This window comes from Geotrypetes seraphini, chromosome 16 (assembly GCF_902459505.1).
Source record: "Geotrypetes seraphini chromosome 16, aGeoSer1.1, whole genome shotgun sequence".
Taxonomy (NCBI): Eukaryota; Metazoa; Chordata; class Amphibia; order Gymnophiona; family Dermophiidae; genus Geotrypetes; species Geotrypetes seraphini.
The window spans coordinates 45,849,249-45,869,229 of NC_047099.1; the positions used below are offsets into that span (position 1 = coordinate 45,849,249).

Here is a 19,981-nt window from a genome sequence, read left to right on the forward strand (position 1 = left end):
GGGGGTCCTTACGTTACCTGCCCTTCCGCCTGGCTCCACCTCGTCCCGGATAGCGCAGCGCCTCTCGCTCTCGCTGGCCACCTGAGCCGCCACTTCCGCAATCCCGGCGTCTCTTCCGCCCACCTGTCGGCGTCACTTCCTCTCCGCAGGACGCACCTGCCGGCGTCAGCGCACACCTGCCCGCGCCCCGGAGGAAGGCTGCGAGGAGCGCCGCGGCCACCAGAGGGCGCAGAGTGACGGCACAATGGCCTTCGCTGCCTTCCTTGGACTCGTCTACTCTCAGGGACCCCCCAGGAAAGAAGAAGCCGAGCTTTCCAGTTTGCATTGCGCTTCTCTTTGAAAGAGCAACTTCTTTTCTGCATCCAGACGGTGATCTTTAGATTCTCAGTCATTTCATAACAACATAAGAGTTGCTAAACTGGGCCAGAGCAAAAGTCCATCGAGCCCAGGATCCTGATTCCCACAGTGGCCAACCCTGGTCCCAAATCCCAAGTAGCAAAACAGATCTTATGCTGCTTAGCCTAGGAATAAGCAGTGGATTTCTCCAAGCCTTCTCAACAATGGCCTCTGGACTTCTCTTTTTGGAAATGATCCTTTTCATTGGATTTAGAACTGAGGTACAAGAGACCTTTTGGATTTTTATGTCACGTTTCAGGCATGGATGAAATCCTGACTTTGGCTACTTAGGGGCCCTTTTACTAAATTAAAAGACTAAAATTTGCCCTTAGTACATCTTAAAGTAGCTGCAACTGTTAGGGGTGTATCCAGCATTTTTTTTTACACATTTCCCATGTTCAAGTTCCATTAGTGTGCAATAATCCCTTAGACCAGTGGTTCCCAACCCTCTCCTGGAGGACCACCAGGCCAGTCGGGTTTTCAGGATAGCCCTAATGAATATGCATGAGAGAGCTCTGCATATAATGGAGGTTCCAGACATGCAAATCTGCTCCATGCATATTCATTAGGGCTATCCTGAAAATCCAACTGGCCTGGTGGTCCTCCAGGACAGGGTTGGGAACCACTGCCTTAGAGTTAGCATGGTGGCACTTAGGGACATACTCTGTATACAGCACTTGAAAATTTGGCACCAACAAGAACTGTGTTTGGGGTGATATTATAAAGCGCTAGGTGCCAGGGTGTGTCATAACTAGTCACACCCATTTAGGCCAAGGAAATCAACACCTAAATGACTTGCCTAAGTTGTGCGCAAACCAGGTGTATCTTGAAACGTGGATCTATTCCATACATGGGCAACTCCAGTCCTCAAGGGCCGGAATCCAATTGGGTTTTCAGGATTTCCTCAATGAATATACATGAGATCTATTTGCATGCTTTCAATGCATATTCATTGGGAAAATCCTGAAAACCTGAATGGATTCCGGCCCTCAAGGACCAGAGTTGCCCTTGTCTGGTCTATGCCCACGATCTGCCCGTGCTCCTCTCTGACCCTTTTCAGATTTGCGCAGCAAAACTAACCTATCAAGTTGTTAAACAATTAAGTTGTGTGCACAATTTAAGTCGCCCTACACAGAATTTAGGGGTTAGTGCTTCCTTTGTAGGAGGCAGTAAGTGCTTCTATGTTAATTGTGCATTAATTTCATAGTATTTGCAGCACATTAACCACAAAACATCTTCCATCCTCATTCTCTGCCTGCAACATGCCCCTTCATTAAAAAAAAATACAATTCTTTCTAAGAGGAAAAGAGGAATGCTTTGCCAGAGGACTTGGAGGAAATGTCCATAGTCTGCTATTGAGACAGACATAGGGGAAGCCACTGCTTGCCCCGGATCGGTAGCATGGAATGTTGCTACTCCTTGGGTTTGGGCAGGTACTTGTGACATGAATTGGCTAGATGACCCTGTAAGGCTATTCTTATGTTCTTGCAGATTCTGGCTGATGGGGTCTGGAACCCTGTACAGTTGCCATGTTTTACACTTGCCTGACAGGGATGATCCATGAGTGTTTACTCATTTCAGGCAGGGGCTTGTTGTTCTGACCAACTGTCTATTTAAAAGCAGCGTAGGAGGTTCCAAAAACAGAGTTTGATGCTCGTGTTCATCCATAATCTCTTTCTAAAGAGACAGAAAGGGAAGAGTGTGGGGTGGAGGCTCAAGGAGGAAGGAACAAAGTGCTCGGATCATGACCACAGGGGAAAGCAAATGTGTATCTTCCGATATTAGCTCCAGCTCAGGGAAAAGCAAAGCCATTGTCTAGGCAAGGGAGGCTCAGAGGCCACCCTCCCTTGCCAAAACTGATGATGCGACTAAGGGCTAGATTCACTAACCTCATTTCCGTGGCCGATCCGTGCATGCCCGACCAATTCACAGAAAAAATTAAAATGAGGGTGATCGGAGGAACGCCCCCCTCGTACCACACAGATCGCTAGTGTGTGACCCCGACGCATGCGTCTAAGAGCTCCAACTTTTTAAAAAAACTTTTACTAGCCCAGCGAGCCTGTGGTTTTAACCTGCTTTTAACCCACGGATTAAAACCACGGGCTCGCAGTGCGGGGAAGGGCAGGAGTCGGGGTGGCAGGAGAGACTTGGGGCGAGAGCAGGGCGGCAGAAGGCAGGGCAGTCGGAAAAGACCTCAGCAGTCGCTTATTTTGGATTGGCCAGCCCAGTCAGTGTTGCTTTTTTATTTTAGTGAATCGAGTCCTTCCTGCTTTGCATGCCGATTCCCTTCATTTGCATGCACGGATCGGGATTGGATCGGTACACAGGTAAGTGGATCGGGTCGCATAGGGCTCGCCCTAAGAGTGGGAGAGCCTCACGCAGGGGACTTTTCCCAGTAAGCCCCCCTCTCAGAGTGACAGTTACTACCTTAAACAAAGGCCTCGATGGGTGTAACCTGCACAGACCAACAGTTACAACCCAAACAAAAGCACAGAAGGTGCAACTTCCTAACAAGGGCACACACAGCGTGGAGCGATGGCTACACCTTAAAGAAATCAACACACAACAGGTGGTAGCTCCTATAACTCCATCCTTATCGGCCTCCACCTTGGACGTTAAAGCTTTGTCCTTAGACCTGCTTTTCTATGCTCCGCAGCTCAAACTTCTTCCTTCTGTTTATCTTCTCATTCTTCTGAAATTCCTGGCCTGACTTCCACATTTAGAGGACATTTGAAAAATTTAAGAGAGACAGATTCAGAACAAATGCCAAGAAGTTCTTCTTCACTCAGAGGGTGGTGGACACCTGGAATGCACTTCCGGAGGAGGTCGTAAAGCAGAGCACGATTTTGGGTTTCAAAATGGGACTGGACAAATTTCTGAAGGAGAAGTGGATTGAAGGGTACAATTAGAGGGGTACTATACAGTACAAATGCTTTAGGATCACTTACAGGTCATTGACCTGGGGGCCGCTGCGGGAGTGGACTGCTGGGCATGATGGACCTATGGTCTGACTCAGCGGAGGCGATGCTTATGTTCTTAATTGCCCCCCCCCCCCCATTCTCGTACTTTGGATCTCATGAAGGCTGCTTCTCAAGTCAAACCTATTTCTCCTGCTGACTCATTTGCTCAAGAAATTCATTGACTCTCTTCTTCCTCATCTGCACTGTATAGCTCTTTCTCTATCTAGTCTCCAATTAGGCATTTTTCCTGCCTGGGTGGAAATTTGCTATCATTCACCCTCATCTAGAAGACCCTGCACTACTGCCCTATTTCCACGCTTCCATTTATGATCAAGGTTAGTTGGCCTCAAAAGACAAACAGACTTGCTTCTGCCCACATTACTGCACAGAACGCTCAACCGACTAGATCAGGATTGATCTGGACAGAAACTGTGATGTGCTTTTGTTCACACTACATCTCTCTCCTGCCTTTAGTCCTGTCGATTATTCTATTCCCTGGACCGCCTGTCTGATCTTCATATGGTGGAATAATTCATATTCTGACTCACATGCACCGTCTTGTAGGGTTTAATATTGGATCTTATTCTTTTTCCGATTTTTCTTGCCCCAGTGGCTCTCTGGTGATATAAAACTCTTTATCCCTATTGATTCTGATTTCATCTCTGGACTTTTCTCAAAGCCAGATACTGTTGATGAACAGCTCATAAATTAACAGGCTGAAATTTCATTTGTCGAAAAACGATGCTATATTTTCCTCTTGGAGTCAGATTCTTCCAACCCTCCTCTTCCCCTTTGGATGCCTCTGTTCTCCTGAAACACTTGTTTGTGCTTTAGAAATCATTCAACAAACAAATCTTCTCTGTTTATGTTTATTTCTGAGAAGACAGGTCAAAGCAATGTTCAAAAAAAAGTCATAATAAAAAGAAGGAAACTGAACTCCATAAAAGTGACAGGCAGACATCACGCAAATCAAGATCAATTGCTCAAAAACAGGGCAATCAAATGAAGCAGATCAAAATGACCCCCCCAGTAATTCCCTCAACCTGACTGTAAACTGAAAGCTATAGAGAAAAAGTGAGCTTTTAATAGTCTTAAAGAAATGCCAGCAGTTAAACAAAGGAATACAGAGATGTAACCTATACAGAGTGATTGCTGCAACTCGAGGCAATCCAAACTGGTCTTTATTTGCCATCAATTACTATCTTACTGTTTGCTTCTTGCTTGTGAAATTACCCCCAAAGAGGATGGGGATTGTTTATGAAACAGAAATTGTACCATTAAAGCCAACTTCCAAAGGACGATTCCTGATCTCCAGTCCACATTTTTCACTTGGTGGCTGATCTCATTGATTTGCTATTAAGGCAGCCATTTCTCCAAGATGACAGGGGTTATCTGCTCACGCTTTCTTTTGCTTTCTCAGCTTTGGATAATGCGCAGTACAAGAGGAAATGCATTCCACCACTACTACAGGCAGTCCCCGAGTTACAGACGCCCAACTTAAGTACGACTCCTACTTAAGAACCTAGACCAGTGGTTCCCAACCCTCTCCTGGAGGACCACCAGGCCAGTCGGGTTTTCAGGATAGCCCTAATGAATATACATGAGAGAGATCTGCATATAATGAAGGTGCCAGGCATGCAAATCTGTGGCTGTACTCACTCGAGGAACGTAGGGAGAGAGGAGACATGATCGAGACGTTTAAGTATATTAACGGCCATATCAAGATGGAAGAAGAGATTCTCTTATCTCAAAGGACCCTCAGCCACAAGAGGGCATCCGCTCAAACTCAAGGGCGGGAAATTTCATGGCAACACCAGGAAATATTTCTTCACCGAGAGAGTGTTTGATCCTTGGAACGAGCTCCCGGGCAGGTGATCGAGGCAAACAGCGTGCAAGAATTTAAGAGCAAATGGGATGCCCATGTGGGATCCCTTAGAGGGTTAAGCCAAGGGAACCTGTCACCAGGAGTGAGATCCCTAGGATAGTAGACTTGGGGGTGGGTCAGTAGAGTGGGCAGACCTGATAGAAACATAGAAACATAGAAATATAGAAATAGACGGCAGATAAGGGCCACGGCCCATCAAGTCTGCCCACTCCAGTGATCCTCCCTATCTATCTTTGCGGATAGATCCCACATGTCTATCCCATCTGGCCTTAAAATCCGCCACACTGGTGGCCTCAATAACCTGAAGTGGAAGACTATTCCAGCGATCAACCACCCTTTCAGTGAAGAAGAACTTCCTAGTGCCACTGTGCAGTTTCCCGCCCCTGATTTTCCACGAATGCCCCCTTGTTGCCGCGGGACCCTTGAAGAAGAAGATGTCTTCTTCCACCTTGATGCGGCCCGTGAGATATTTGAATGTCTCGATCATATCTCCCCTCTCTCGACGCTCCTCGAGTGAGTAGAGCTGCAAATTCCCCAACCGCTCCTCGTATGGGAGCTCCCTGAGTCCCAAGACCATCCTGGTGGCCATCCTCTGAACCGATTCCAGTCTCAGCACATCCTTGCGGTAATGCGGCCTCCAGAATTGCACACAGTTCTCCAGGTGCGGTCTCACCATGGATCTATACAGTGGCATAATGACTTCAGGTTTACGGCTGACGAAACTCCTGCGCATGCAACCTATGATTTGCCTTGCTTTGGATGAAGCTTGCTCCACTTGGTTTGCAGACTACATATCTTCCCTGACAATCACCCCCAAGTCTCTTTCTGCTTCAGTTCTAGTCAGGATCTCGCCATTTAGGGTGTAGATCTTGCATGGATTTTGGCTTCCCAGGTGCATGACTTTGCATTTTTTTGGCATTGAAACCAAGTTGCCAGGACCTAGACCAGTGCTCCAGCAGAAGTAAGTCATGTACCATATTGTCTGTCATTGCTTTTTTGTCTGTTGTGCTTTTGCTCACTACATTGCTCAGTTTGGCATCATCGGCGAACAATGTTATTCTACCTCGGAGCCCTTCTGTCAGGTCTCTTATATAGATGTTGAACAAGATCGGGCCCAGGACGGAGCCCTGTGGCACTCCACTTATCACCTCCGACATCTTGGAGGAGGTGCCATTCACCATCACCCTCTAAAGCCTACCTCCAAGCCAGTTCCCAACCCATTTGGTTAATGTGTCGCCCAAACCTAAAGAACTCATCTTGTTCAGCAACCTGCGGTGTGGCACGCTATCAAATGCTTTGCTGAAATCCAGGTAGACGATGTCCAGGGACTCACCAACATCCAGCTTCCTCGTCACCCAGTCAAAGAAGCCAATCAGGTTGGATTGGCAGGATCTCCCCTTAGTAAATCCATGTTGGCGGGGATCCCGCAGATTCTCCTCGTCCATGATCCTATCCAATTGGCGTTTGATTAGGGTTTCCATTAGTGTGCTCACTATTGAAGTGAGACTCACTGGTCTGTAGTTTGCCATCTCCATCCTGGAGCCTTTCTTGTGTAGTGGAATGACGTTAGCCATCTTCCAGTCCATCGGGACGTTACCTGTACTAAGGGAGAGACTGAAGAGCGCGGATAGTGGTTCCGCCAAGACATCACCCAACTCCCTGAGTACCCTAGGGTGTAGGTTGTCAGGCCCCATTGTCTTGTTGACCTTGATTTTTGACAGCTCGCAGTAGACGCTGCTGAGTGTAAATTTGAAATTACTAAACGGGTCTACTGATTTAATCCTTGTCTGTGGTTGAGGGCCGATTCCCGGCGCCTCGCGGGTGAAGACTGAACAGAAGTATTCATTTAACAGTTGGGCCTTTTCCGAGTCCGTCTCTACATGGTCTCCGTCTGGTTTTCTGAGTCGTACTATCCCACCCGAGTTCTTTTTCCTGTCATTAATATACCTGAAGAAGGATTTATCTCCCTTCTGGATGTTCTTTGCTAGAGACTCCTTCATGCGGAATTTGGCCTCTCTAACTGCCGCTTTGACGGCTCTTGATTTGGTCAGATAATCTACTATGGAGTCCTGTGTCCCTGATTGTTTGTAAGAGATGAATGCTTTTTTCTTCTCTTTGATGAGGTCCGAGATCTCCATAGAGAACCACTGTGGCTTGTTGTTCCTACTCCGTTTGCTTACTGATTTAACATAGTGGTTTGTTGCTTCCTGTATGGTGGTTTTCAAAGTTGACCACATTTCTTCCACGCTGTCGGTGTCTGCTTGGGTTTGTAGCGCCTGGTGAACGAAGTCTCCCATGTCCTGGAAGTTTGTGTCCTTGAACTTGACAACCTTGGTCAGTGTGGTAGATTTCGTGAAACCTTTCCTGAGATTGAACCATATCATATTGTGGTCACTGGAGGCCAAAGTTTCACCCACCGAGACCTCTGCGATACTTTCTCCATTGGTAAGTACCAGGTCCAAAATTGCCTGATCCCTTGTTGGCTCAAATACCAGTTGCCTGAGTCCTGCTCCATTCAAAGAGTTTAATAGCTTCCTGCTGCTGCCGGAAGCAGAGGAAAGCGTGACCCAATCCACATCGGGCATGTTGAAGTCACCTACCAATACTGTGCCCCCCGCAAGGTGATATTCTCTATATCTCCGATTAATTCCAAATCTAGGTCTTCTTGATGTTTTGGGGGTCTGTACACTACGCCAAGATACAGGCATTTGTCCTTCCCTCTGGCCAAATTTACCCAAAGGGATTCCCCAGTGTACTGTACATCTGTGATTCTGGTGATCTTAATGTCATCTTTAGTATATAATGCTACTCCACCTCCCATTTTGCCCTCCCTGTCCCGACGAAGCAAGTTGTAACCTGGAATGACCATGTCCCACCCGTGGGAGTCTGTGAGCCAGGTCTCAGATATCGCCACCACATCCAGGTCGGCATTCCTCATTTCTGTTTCCAAGTCTAGGATCTTGTTTCCCAGACTGTGGGCGTTGACGTACATAGCCCTCCATGTTGTGTGCTTGTTGTATCTCAGTGGGGACAATCCCTCTATATCAACTAGGCCACCATTAGTATTAGTGTCTCTTACACTCCCTAGACCCAGAGCTACAGCGTGTACCTATCCCGGACTCCCCATAACTACAGTGTGCTCCTATCAGAGACTTGGTAATGTGTGTACCCTGTGGGGGTATTCCCGTTTGGGCTACTTGAGCTCCTTTAGTGCAATTTGCAGCGTGTGCACTCTCGCTGGTCCCAGAATTACAGTGTGTACTCCCTCTAGACCCAGAATTGCTATGTGTACTCCCCTTAGACCCAGAATTGTAATGTGACCCAATGTAGTGTTTACTTAGTTCAGTCTCAAAATAGTATTGGTAGCCTGTACCCTCCCCCAACTTACCTAGTTTAAAGCCCTGTGTAGTAGGCGGGCTAGACGGTGTCCAAGGACGTTCTTCCCCCTCTTGGTCAGGTGTAACCCGTCTGGTCCAAGCAGTCCTTGCAGTGCCTCTCCGTGGTGCAGGAACCCAAAGTTCATCTCCTAGCACCATTCCTGCAGCCAGTCGTTCACCCTCTGGACTCGATCCTCCCTGGCACTGCCCTTGCCCCTCACTGGGAGGATCGAGGAGAAGACCACCTGCGCATCCATCCGCCTCAGCTTCTCTCCTAGGGCTCTGAAGTCTTCGGGTATGCTTTCCGGGGTGCCCCTGGCAGTGTCGTTGGTTTCGACGTGGATGAGAATCATAGGGAAGTGATCTTGGGGCTTGATGAGTCTGCCCAGGCTAGCAGTTACATCCCGGATCTTGGCCCCCGGCAAGCAGCAGACCTCTCTTGATTGCAGATCTGGTCTACAAATTGGTCCCTCGGTGCCCCTTAGCAGTGAATCCCCGATGACCACAACTCTGCGCTTCCTAGGGGTGGGCCGACCTGTGGACTCTGGAACCTATGGCCCTTATCTGCCATCATCTTCTATGTTTCTATGTTTAGACTCCTACAGATTCAGGATTGATGCATGTCCACATTAAGGACAGTGTGTGGTTGTGCATGTTTAGGACATTTGGCCCTTTTGTCAGCTGGGAGCAGAATCTTAAAATCTACAAGTTCAGAGTTACATACAAATCTGACTTAAGAACAGCTTCAAATATGTAACTCGTTCTTAATCCAGGGACTACCTGGACTAATCATGTCTATAGCGCTCCGAGACATACACAGCGCTGCACATGTTCTGTCCCTGGTGGTCTCAGTTTTGTATTGGAGGCCATGGAGGGTAGCTGACTTGTCCAAGGTCGCAAGGGCTCTAATTTATGAACACTGCTGTTTCTATTTCTCCTATTTGCCTAGGGTTCCATCAATTTTTTTGCCATTCGTTCTTTGCTGGGGAGTTTTTGATTTTCTCTCTTCATTTTGCTCAGTATAGGATGAAATGCATTTCTATTTCTCCTCTTTCCTTATGGTTATTCAGAGCTTTCCCTGTTTGTTCTTTGCTGAGAAGTCTTTGAGTTTTCTCTCCCTTCTCTCCTTGCTTGTGGCTCAGGGATTGGATGGATTCCTGAAGGATAGGAGGATTGAGGGATACAAATAGGGGTAGATATCAGCATGGAAAGAGTATTGATAAAAACAAGGGGGCTATAGGGCTAAATCATGATAACCTGACAGGTCATGGACCTGATGGACCGCCGCGGTTGCGGACTGCTGGGTGCGATGGACCTTTGGTCTGACCCAGCGGAGGCAAATTCTTATGTTCTTATTTCTCTGATATTGCCCTGGGTGCAAAGTCTGGCTTCTCTGGCCTTCCAGTTCAGCTTTTGTCTGCCTCTTTCTCTTTGTAGTCTGTAACTGGCAAGGGTCTGTCCGTGTCCTTCATGTGCGGCAGAGGGGAGGTGCCCAATCCTGCTTGCTCTTTTTCTTCCAGGTGTACTGGGATTTCAGGGCATATCGCAGTGTTTCCATTACTTGCTTTCTGTAGTCAGTGCTACTTCTCGGAGAGCCTGGTGGTGGAGTGAGAGGCCACTATTCCTTCCTTTCACTTCCTCCTTGCAAGAACAGCTGGGAGAGTTTAGTCCCACCCTGGAGGCAGGCACAGGATTTGCACTGCAGGAAGCCAGTCCTTGAGTCTTGGGTTCTTGTAAGCTTCAGCTGCAGAAAGTGAAGTGGGAGGGAGAAAGGAATGTGCAGTGAGAAGAAGGGTTTGGGGGAACTGCAGGCTTCAGTGCAGAAAGCGAAGTGAGAGTGTCAGAGCTTAGTCATCAGCTGGAGCTGAGGTGTCACACACAAGCAGAGAATGCGGAGATGGAAGACAACTCAAGGCAAGCCAAATGCCCAGTGTCCTTTAATCGACAGAAACCCTAAGAAATGCTCCTGCAGACACACGTCGGTCTCTACTGGCTTAGACCGTAGCTTTTGGCCCACTGATGTCCCCTGGGCCGGCACCTCTGTTTTCCTTTCCCCAGAAGTGAAGAGTGGCTCTGCTGACAGCACAGTTTAAAGGAGGGCGAGCGCGTGAAACAGCTTCCTAGCTGCATTTCCCTCTCCTGCCTCTGCTTTTGCCATTGCACAGAGGAGGGATTCCTCAGAGAGACCAGGACACCAGCAACAGCAGCAGCATAACAGCAGAAACCCTGGCCTGGTGGTGGCCCTCAGGGTCCAGCAGGAAGATTGAGCCCCGGCACGCAGCAGCAATGAGGGTGCCCTGCTTCCTGCAGACAGCCTAGTGCATCTGGCGAAGATGTCAAATCCAGGTGCCATGGGTCAGGAGTTCAGGGACTCCGAGCGCCAGAAGCGCTGGGCCAGCCTGTTTGAGCAGCTGGACGCCAACAAGGATGGACATGTGGACATCAATGAGCTACGTGAGGGGCTGGCAGCAATGGGCATGAACCTGGGTATCAACGCCGAGCAGGTGAGAGGTCTGTGTACCAGCACAGGCATGAACCTGTGTATAAACTCGGGATTTGGATGGGCACACACCTATTTTGCTCTCCCTCCCCCTGGTGACTCCAAATTCAAATAGATACCTGAGCTGGCAGGGATCCCAAGCCCCGCGTGCTCCTGGGGGAACTCACTGCAGCCAGCAGAACTCTCTATGGGCCACTGACGCTAAGCTGGCTTTCCTCTCTCCTGTGCATATGCAAACACCGAGCATTTGCAGGAGAGGGGTGAGCTGGTGCAGCAACAACCTATAGAGAGTGCCCCTGGCTGCAGTGGGTACAACAGTACTCTAGGCCACGTCAGCTGGTGGGCTTTGGGGATCCCTGCCAGCATTAATAAGGGTGCCACAATTTTGTGTGGGACTGAGCCCAAAGTGAGAGGTCTGCGACATATCAGCATTCAAAGAGTGTGATGGGAGGATTGTAAACTGATGTTCAAGATATGGTCCGTCTACTCTGAACTAATGGGATGAGGGTGGGTGCAGGATATGACTTGTGTTTCAGTGTGAAGCCCAAAAAGGAGGAGGAGACCGAGACATGTTTCTTAGGTATGATTACCACGCTTCTAAATGCATCGTGTGGGGTACGTTGTGGAAGTGGGACTGGGAGAGGGGGTCATGCGTAACACTGACCAGGATCTCTGCCCTCTGCTCACCACCCTAGCCAGCAGTTTAACCATCTCCTCTAACTGTTACCCCTTCCCTGGCACCCTGTCTCTCTTGATTGTTTAGACTGTAAGCTCACTCAAGCAGGGACTGTCTCCTATAAATAAATAAATAAATGAATAAATAATAGTAGTAGTAGGAGGATAGACATATCCTTAACTAAGACCCAATTTTGGGGGGGTGGGGAGGGAGACACATCCTTAACTGAGATCGGGGGGCAGGTATGGTAACACTGACAAGATCTCTGATGGGGGCAGACATTCAGATCTGGGGAGTGGGGAGCAGGTTGGGCAGGCACACTGCAGGTATACACACAGCAGCCCATGTGACAGTCACACTCGGAGAGAGACATGTAGCCAGGCTGGTGAAGAAAGAGGCCTTCGGGGCGCTGCTGTTCTCTCCTGTGCTCTGTCAGTGCTTATAATTAGCTCAGCCCACACGCTGTTTTTGTATAATCTTGGCAGAGTGTCTGCACTCCCTCCCCTGTGCTGGCTGCACGCTCTTCCCACCCCTGTGAGCTTACAGCACATTACCTGCAAGAAAATCCTGTGAATGATCTCCTTCTACCCTGTGGAGATTTCTTTGAGTTCATAGACCATCCTCCCCAGGAGCCCAGAACGGGTTTCAGAGCTGCATCCCTCCTCCCACCCTTTACCACCCCGCCACATAACTGACTTCTTCTCCTTCCCAAATCTAACTGATGTTACCTCACTGTTCTCCTTACAACGCCTCTTGTCATGCACCGTCTTGAACTGAAAAGGTATGACGGGATATAAATAAAGCTATTATTATTCACAACCAAACTGGAGACTTTATGGGACATGCAATAAACTTATCTGAATCCGTACGAGGATAGAGACGATCCTCAAACATTAATAAAAATACAATTGGAGACCAGGAAAATGTGGCAGAAAGATAAATGATCCCCGTTATACTGGGAGCCACCAGTTTAATTAGAAGGAACTTCTAGCTCCTTCCACTACGTTGCCTGCTCTCAAGGCACCCTGTGAACTCCAGAGGTCCCCTCGGGCGTAGTGTAAGTATTACGGAGAGCTCCGGCATAAAAATGGGATGATTCATTGCGGACCATGATGAATTGTCCTAGACCCTTCTGAAGCATGCCACAGGTTCAAGAAAGGATCTGTTGCATGTAAACCCTCTAATTGGTGAAGTTGATCTGGCGCGAGAATGATGTGGTAGGAGATGCACCGCCAGGAGCGTGCCAGATTTGTAACTTACGGTGGAGTGGAACTGCAATTGCTCTAATGTCTGTCATTGACTCCCGGGACATCTTTTTTGGAGGTCTTCTTCTCTCCCACTATGGCAGAACTACTGCCCGGTTACTCTCTTAGCTTCAAGAAACTGGCAGAGATCGACATGATTCAGTGGGGTGGAAAGAATTGGGGGGAGGTGTTGCGGAGCATTGCCCCCCCCAAAAAAAAATGCTGAATCAACACGATCTGGGAGGGGAGGACAACCTATTTGTTTGTTTCATTGCAGGATATTTCATGGGATGGTTCAGCACTGAAACAGCCACAAAAAACTGACCGCAATTAAACAGCTGTGATTAATTGTTCTAGACCCCCCCCCCCCCCCAGCAGTGCATCTGAGAGACCAAGATCTTATCCAGGTATTCCCTGGCTTATGAGTAAACATCATTCCTATCATGAGATGCACAAAATACAGTGCTGAGAAAGTGATCCTGGTACAGACATTCCCCCAACAATCTGAGGGAGCTCCTTATTCCCCACTTGCTCAGATGTGAAAGTAATGGTATTGATACTTATAGTCCACCAATTCGCTGAGAACCAGGTTCAAAGCAGATAACATAAAAAATGCAATATATATCCTGAAATAATGTGGTAAAACTTTAAAGAAAAAACTTTCTACACTCGTAAGGCTTCAGCTCCTTATGGAATAGCAAATAAGAAGATATCCACCCTAGTTCAAGCTGTAACTGATTGACAAAAAAAAGATAAGGTAATAGATTTTTTTATATTGAACCTTAGCAAATGATGGAAAATAAACTAAACAAGATTCTCCAGCCTGCCGAGATAGAGGGAATGAAAATAAAGAAAATCAGTATTCAGGGCAAATTCCTGCAAATGTCTTATTTACCCAACATGATAATGTGAAAATAATATGGGCCTTGATTGGGAGCCAATGAAGTCTCACCAAACTAGGTGTGACATGATCCAATCTCTTTAGCCTAGAGGAATCAAATCTAAAACTCTTCATTTACAACCTTCCCATACCTGGCAGCAAAATGGTGGAATTCTTTACCAGCACAATTAAGGAACATCTCCTCCTTGTACCAAAACTTTTGTAAAGGCCTACAAATCTATATATCTATTTGGAAAACACCTTCCCCCACCCCCCAAACAACAGGCTACGACCACCAGAAACCAAACAAGACACAAATCACCTCTCCTATCTTGATAGATGACCAAGCTCCCTACAAACGGGGAAAGCGACATCCATACCAGAACCCATAATATCAAGACTACAACACCAGAAACAGCCAATCTTCTCTCCAAACCATATGTCATAATCCTAAAAACATAAGAAAGGTCCATCAAGCCCAGCATCCTGTTTCAACAGTGGCCAACCCAGGTTCCAAGTACCTACACGAACACAAATCAAGATACCTATATCATGAACCCTAATGAAATAATGTAATCCCAGGCACTTCTAAATTGTAAATCGCATTTAACTCCTTCTAGGGCCTATTACCAATCTATAAATAAATAATGTAATGTAAAAATCATCTTAGTGGCCATATTTTGAAGAGTCTGCAATCTTAGAATCAACTTATTGGAAAGAAGGTAATGAAAACCATTACGATATATAAGCTTCGGCTAAGACAGAAAAATGTTTTTCTTCGAACAATGAATGAAGTCTCCTGAGGCAATGTAATTGTAATTTGTAAAAAGTGGCTTTAATTATCATATCTATATATTGATTCAGAGACAGCGTGTTCTCTAAGTAAAAACCAGACATCTTAGCTACCTTATCCGCCACCAGAAAAGCATATTCCCTCAGGGATATCAAGTCCAGTCCTGTCCAGCCAAAGTAACTTTGTTTTGTTCCTGTTCAGTTTAAAACCATGAACATAATAATTCCAAATGTTTTATGCAAGATCGAATGCTGAGATATACCAATAAAAATATATCATCGGCATGAGAAAACAATTTTGTCCCAAAATTTAAAAAAATGATCAGAGCTGACATATGAAATGCCTCACTTACCCCCGCCCTCCCTTTTATGAAGCTGTGTTAGGTTTTTTTATCGCTAGCATTAGTGGCACTAGCTCTGACACTCATAGGAATTCTATGAGTGTCGAAGCTAAGAACATAAGACTAGCCTTACAGGGTCCATCAAGCCCAGCAGCCCGTCCTCACGGTGGCCCATCCAGGTCAAAACCCAAGGAGTAGCAATATTCCATGCTACTCATCCAGGGCAAGCAGTGGCTTCCCCCATGTCTAGTACTGCCTTGGCTGGTGATAACAGTACAAAACACAGCCCTGAGACTAATCTATTCACTAAGAAAACACGACCACATCACCGAGGCATACCTCGACTCACACTGACTCCCAATTCAAGCAAGAATACTATTTAAATCCATAAATGGTGACAGCCCAGCCTTCTTGAACAATTGCCTAACTCAAACTACCACAACCAGACACAAGAGAACCCAGACACAATTCACATACCCTCCAATCAGAGACATCAAAAGGAAAAAACTGTACGATGGCCTTCGAGCTACACAGGCAGCAAAACTAGACCACCAACTCTCCAATCTACTAATCGCGACCCCAGACTACAAAACTTTCAGAAAAGAAATAAAAACCCTGCTATTCAAGAAATCCATGAAGACTAACTAACACCGTATGAAACATTTCAATCCTCTGAAGCAACCCGCTCTACTCTGTAACACCTCTGGACATGTCCAGAAATCCTCTTTTGTAATCTGCTTGAACCGCAAGGTAATGGCGGAATAAAAATCACTAATGTAATTACAAAGCCTAACATGGCTTTATAAAAGGAGCCCTTAGTTCGATAATGTGAGGTCAAATTGTTTGATATTCTTATGGGTTCAGCCATTTAACCTGTTATACTAGAACAGAAAGATAGCACAGCTCTTTACTTTTCTACCTAGTGGGCTGGAATTTGTTTGGCGATTCAATATTTTAATAAGGTTTGGGCTCTTTTGCATCATAGATTACATGCTATTTGATTTTCCTTTTTTATCCTGTACTCCTAATTTGTCCACTGTTGTACGTTTATTGGGAGGGAGGGAGGTTAAGATGTTATTGGGTGACCTTATCACAAAAAGATGTAATGCAAATGTCAAATATAATAGGGGACAGTGGGACATGGTGGGATTCAAGTTGCTGAAATTTGGGAACCCATTTTAAGTTCATACTGTAGTATCTGAGAGCGAGAAATTATTTTATCCAAAACAGCGCATTGTATGATAACCTTAAGAACATAGGAACATAAACAGTGCCTCTGTTGGGTCAGACCAGAGGTCCATCATGCCCAGCAGTCTGCTCACGCGGCGGCCCATCAGGTCCAGGACCTATATAGTAATTCCTCTATCCCCTTCTATCCCCTTTTCCTTCAGGAAATCATCTAAGCCCCTCTTGAACCCCAATACCATACGCTGTCCTATCACACTCTCTGGAAGTGCAATAAAACATTATAATCCATTATATCAAATGCCGCTGTAAGATCATTTACTTTAAGCGGTGACTTAACAAAACCCTTAACTGACCCTTCAGATAATCTCAAGGCCTCCTACCCGACTCTTCTCCTTCACGATAGCTCCTATCTCCCCCTGCTTCTCCTTCCCACTTCCTTCAAGTCTGACCAAATCTGTTGTAAATCCGATTAATTTGTTGTAATTCTGCCCTCTTCATCTACGAAGTTGGCTAAACTTGTTGTAAATTTCCCTTTTCATCTGCCAAGTTTTGGCTACAGTTGTTGTAAATCCTATAAATTTGTTGTAAATCTACAAGTCTAAGCGGATCCTAATCTAATTTAATGTAAACCGCCTAGAACTCGCTGGGTATGGCGGTATATAAGAATAAAATTATTATTATTATTATTATTAATCTCAAAAACCAGAGCTAGTAAAACTGAATCAGTAGAGTGATAGGGTCTAAAATCAAACTGTTGAAAACGTAGACAATCATATTTTGTTAAGACATCTGATCATGATTCAGCTACATATGATTCTGCTAATTTACCCCCCTTTCACAAAACTGTAGCGCGGTTTATAGCAAAGGCCACAGTGGTAACAGCTCCAACACTCATAGGATTCCTATAAACGTCAGAGCTGTTACCGCCACAGCCAGTACTAAAAGTAATGAAGAGCGCCTTCCTCTTTGCAGGGTCAATCTTTGAATGCTTTTTATCTTCTTTTGTACGAATGTAGCATTCTGTCCTATTCTTAATGGCATTCAATTTCTATTTTTCGATATATTTTTTTGTAAACCGCTTTGAATTGTGCTGCAACTAAGGCGGCATATCAAGTTTAATAAACGATAAACTGATCTGTAATTTGAAGGGAGGTTTGTGTCCTAAAGATGCACAACAGGAGTTAAGATTTTTCCTAATGGAGATGGAAATCGACCAGCTTGAAAAATGGGTTAGAATTGATGTAAGCCATTCAGTTATCTGAAGAGATGGATCCACCATCAAATACACAGGGCAAATTGTCTAATACACAATAAGATTAGGACAACTTTCTCAGTAAAGAGCTGATCTTGCTAATTGTAACGATTTAAAATGACGACCAGCATCTGTCTGCTGGAATTGGTTCAATACCAAGCTAAGGAGGTAAACATTGTGTATCCTCAAGCTCTGAAGGAGTAGATGTTGAAGGGTCATCACGCTATATCCTGCAGTGCCCAACCCTCACATAATGAGCACACTCTGAGACTATGCAGTGTGTGTGTGGAACAGGCTCATGCAGGTCTGAGGGCATCTATGCGAGTGAGGAAGGTCAGTGAAGGGTGGGGGCAGCAGTGGAAATGTGCTCCTGGGGTGTGATAGGAGAATGCAGCACCTACAGTCGGCTCTAGTCTTTGTAATTTTAAAAGACTAAACAATTTGCAATTATCCATTATCATATAATCTCCCTTCAGCCAAGCTGAGGAGCTCCATCCTCTTAAGCCTTTCCTCATTCGAGCGTCAACCTTCCTCCTTTATCATGTTACATGCACTTTGCTGTCCTTGTTCTCATTCCACTATACAGAGGCATGATGATATTCTATCTTCCTTCCCTAATAACTCCTGACATTCTCTTTCCTTTCTTTGGGCCACCACCACAAGTGGGCAGAAGATTTCTACGTCCTGTCCTTTTCTTCAGTGGTGACTTCCAATGTAGAACCTTGCTTCATACAGTTATCATCTGGGTTATACTTCCCAAAGTGTATTACGTTGCATTTGTCTACATAAAATTCCACCTGCCATTTGGAGGTACGGAGGTGCTACTCTCTCATGTCTGTTTTTTAAATCTTTGGCAGGAGATCTTGAAGGGAGGAGACATAAACCAGGATGGGGGTCTGGATTTTGAGGAGTTTACAAGGTACCTGAAGGAGCGAGAGAGTAAATTGCTACTTATGTTCCACAGCCTGGACAAAAACAATGATGGTAAGAACTGTTGTCCTCCAGCGTGGTGAGACACAACTCAAGCCCAATCTCTCCTGCTCTCCCACATTCACCCTTGGGCTTCTTGCTGACACCGGTCTCCTTCTTGTTTCTTCTTCAGGACATATTGATGTATCTGAGATTCAGCAAACCTTCCACAGCCTAGGGGTCTATATCTCACTGCAGCAAGCAGAGAAAATCCTGCAGAGGTGAGAGAGAAGAGATCAGTCTGAAGTTCCCATCAGTTTAAGGCACAGTCTAGAACCACCATCAATGCAATGCATGGGAAACAGTGCAGTCTGGAACCACAATCTGCATGAGGTGTGAAAGACAGGATGTGATCTAGAACCAGTGTTGGCATGATGTGCAATAGACAGGATACAGTCTAGAACCACCATCAATGTGATGAATGAGACAGAATAATCTGGAATTGACCACAGTGTGATGTGTGGAACCACTGTTGGTGTGGCACATCAAAGACAAGACTGTCTAGAGCTGGGGTGTCCAACCTTGTCCCTCGCCAGGTTGGGTTTTCAGGATTTCCCCAATAAATATGCATGAGATCTATTTACATACAATAGAAGCAGTGCATGCAAATTCATTGGGGAAATCCTGAAAACCTGACTGGATTGCAGCCCTCAAAGATCAACGCTGGACAACCCTGGTCTACAGCTACCAATGATGTAACTTATGTGAGTCAGGAAACAGTCTAGTACCTCCATCGATATGATGCACAGGAGACAGGGCACAGTCTAGAGCTACCTTTGGCATGACACACGTGAGACAGCACAGTCTGGTACTGTCAGCATGACACATGGGAGACAGGATGCAGTCTAGAACCACCATTGGCATGACATGCAGGAGGCAGGGTGTAGCCTGAAACCACTATTGGTGTGACATGTAGGAGACAGGGGGGCAGTCTAGAAATCCATCAATGTGAGTAAGCTATAACAGAAAGATAGGGTACAGTCAGTGTGAAAGAGATGCAGCACAATGTGGAATGCCATCAAAATAAGGCACTCGTAAAAGGCAGAACAACCATCTAGAACCCAATTGGTGGGAGCATATTGCAGGAGAGACACAAGCATGCCATGAAAGACAGGCAGATACTGAAAGCAGCTCAGTGACAGACAGAGGTGGGAAGAATATAATGGCAAGAGAAGCAGCACTAAGTCCTGTCTCTGTTCTTGTAGCATAGATAAAGATGACACTATGACCATAGACTGGCATGAGTGGAGAGATCATTTCCTGCTGAACCCATTGGAGAACGTGGAAGAGGTGATCCATTACTGGAAGCATTCCACGGTAAGTAATGGGATCTCTCTGTCCCTGTGAACACTCCACGGTTTGTGACTGGATCTCTCTGTCCTTCTGAACACTCCAAGGTAAGTGGTAGGATCTATCTGATTCCTATCCCTCTGTCTCACAGAAGTTTGCAGCCTTTGCTGTCAGGTTTTTAAATGTTGGTCTACTGATCCTGAATGCTAGGATTATGCATCTGAAACCTCA

At 46.1% G+C, this 19,981-nt stretch overlaps 1 protein-coding gene across 3 annotated transcripts in view; it reads left to right on the top strand.

Annotated features, from left to right (window-relative positions):
• Positions 1–27: 27 nt before the first annotated feature.
• The window catches only part of LOC117350819 (calcium-binding mitochondrial carrier protein SCaMC-3-like), a 41,819-nt gene continuing 21,865 nt past the window's right edge, over positions 28–19,981 (top strand). The window contains exons 1-4 of one of the 3 annotated variants that reach the window (XM_033925456.1): positions 28–617; positions 18,349–18,475; positions 18,594–18,681; positions 19,666–19,777. In XM_033925456.1, the coding sequence (XP_033781347.1) occupies positions 510–617; positions 18,349–18,475; positions 18,594–18,681; positions 19,666–19,777 (435 nt within the window). In that variant the 5' untranslated portion in view covers positions 28–509. Of the gene's footprint in view, positions 618–10,343; positions 11,130–18,348; positions 18,476–18,593; positions 18,682–19,665; positions 19,778–19,981 lie in introns of those variants that run through there. The other 2 variants (XM_033925455.1, XM_033925457.1) reach the window with 2 other exon arrangements.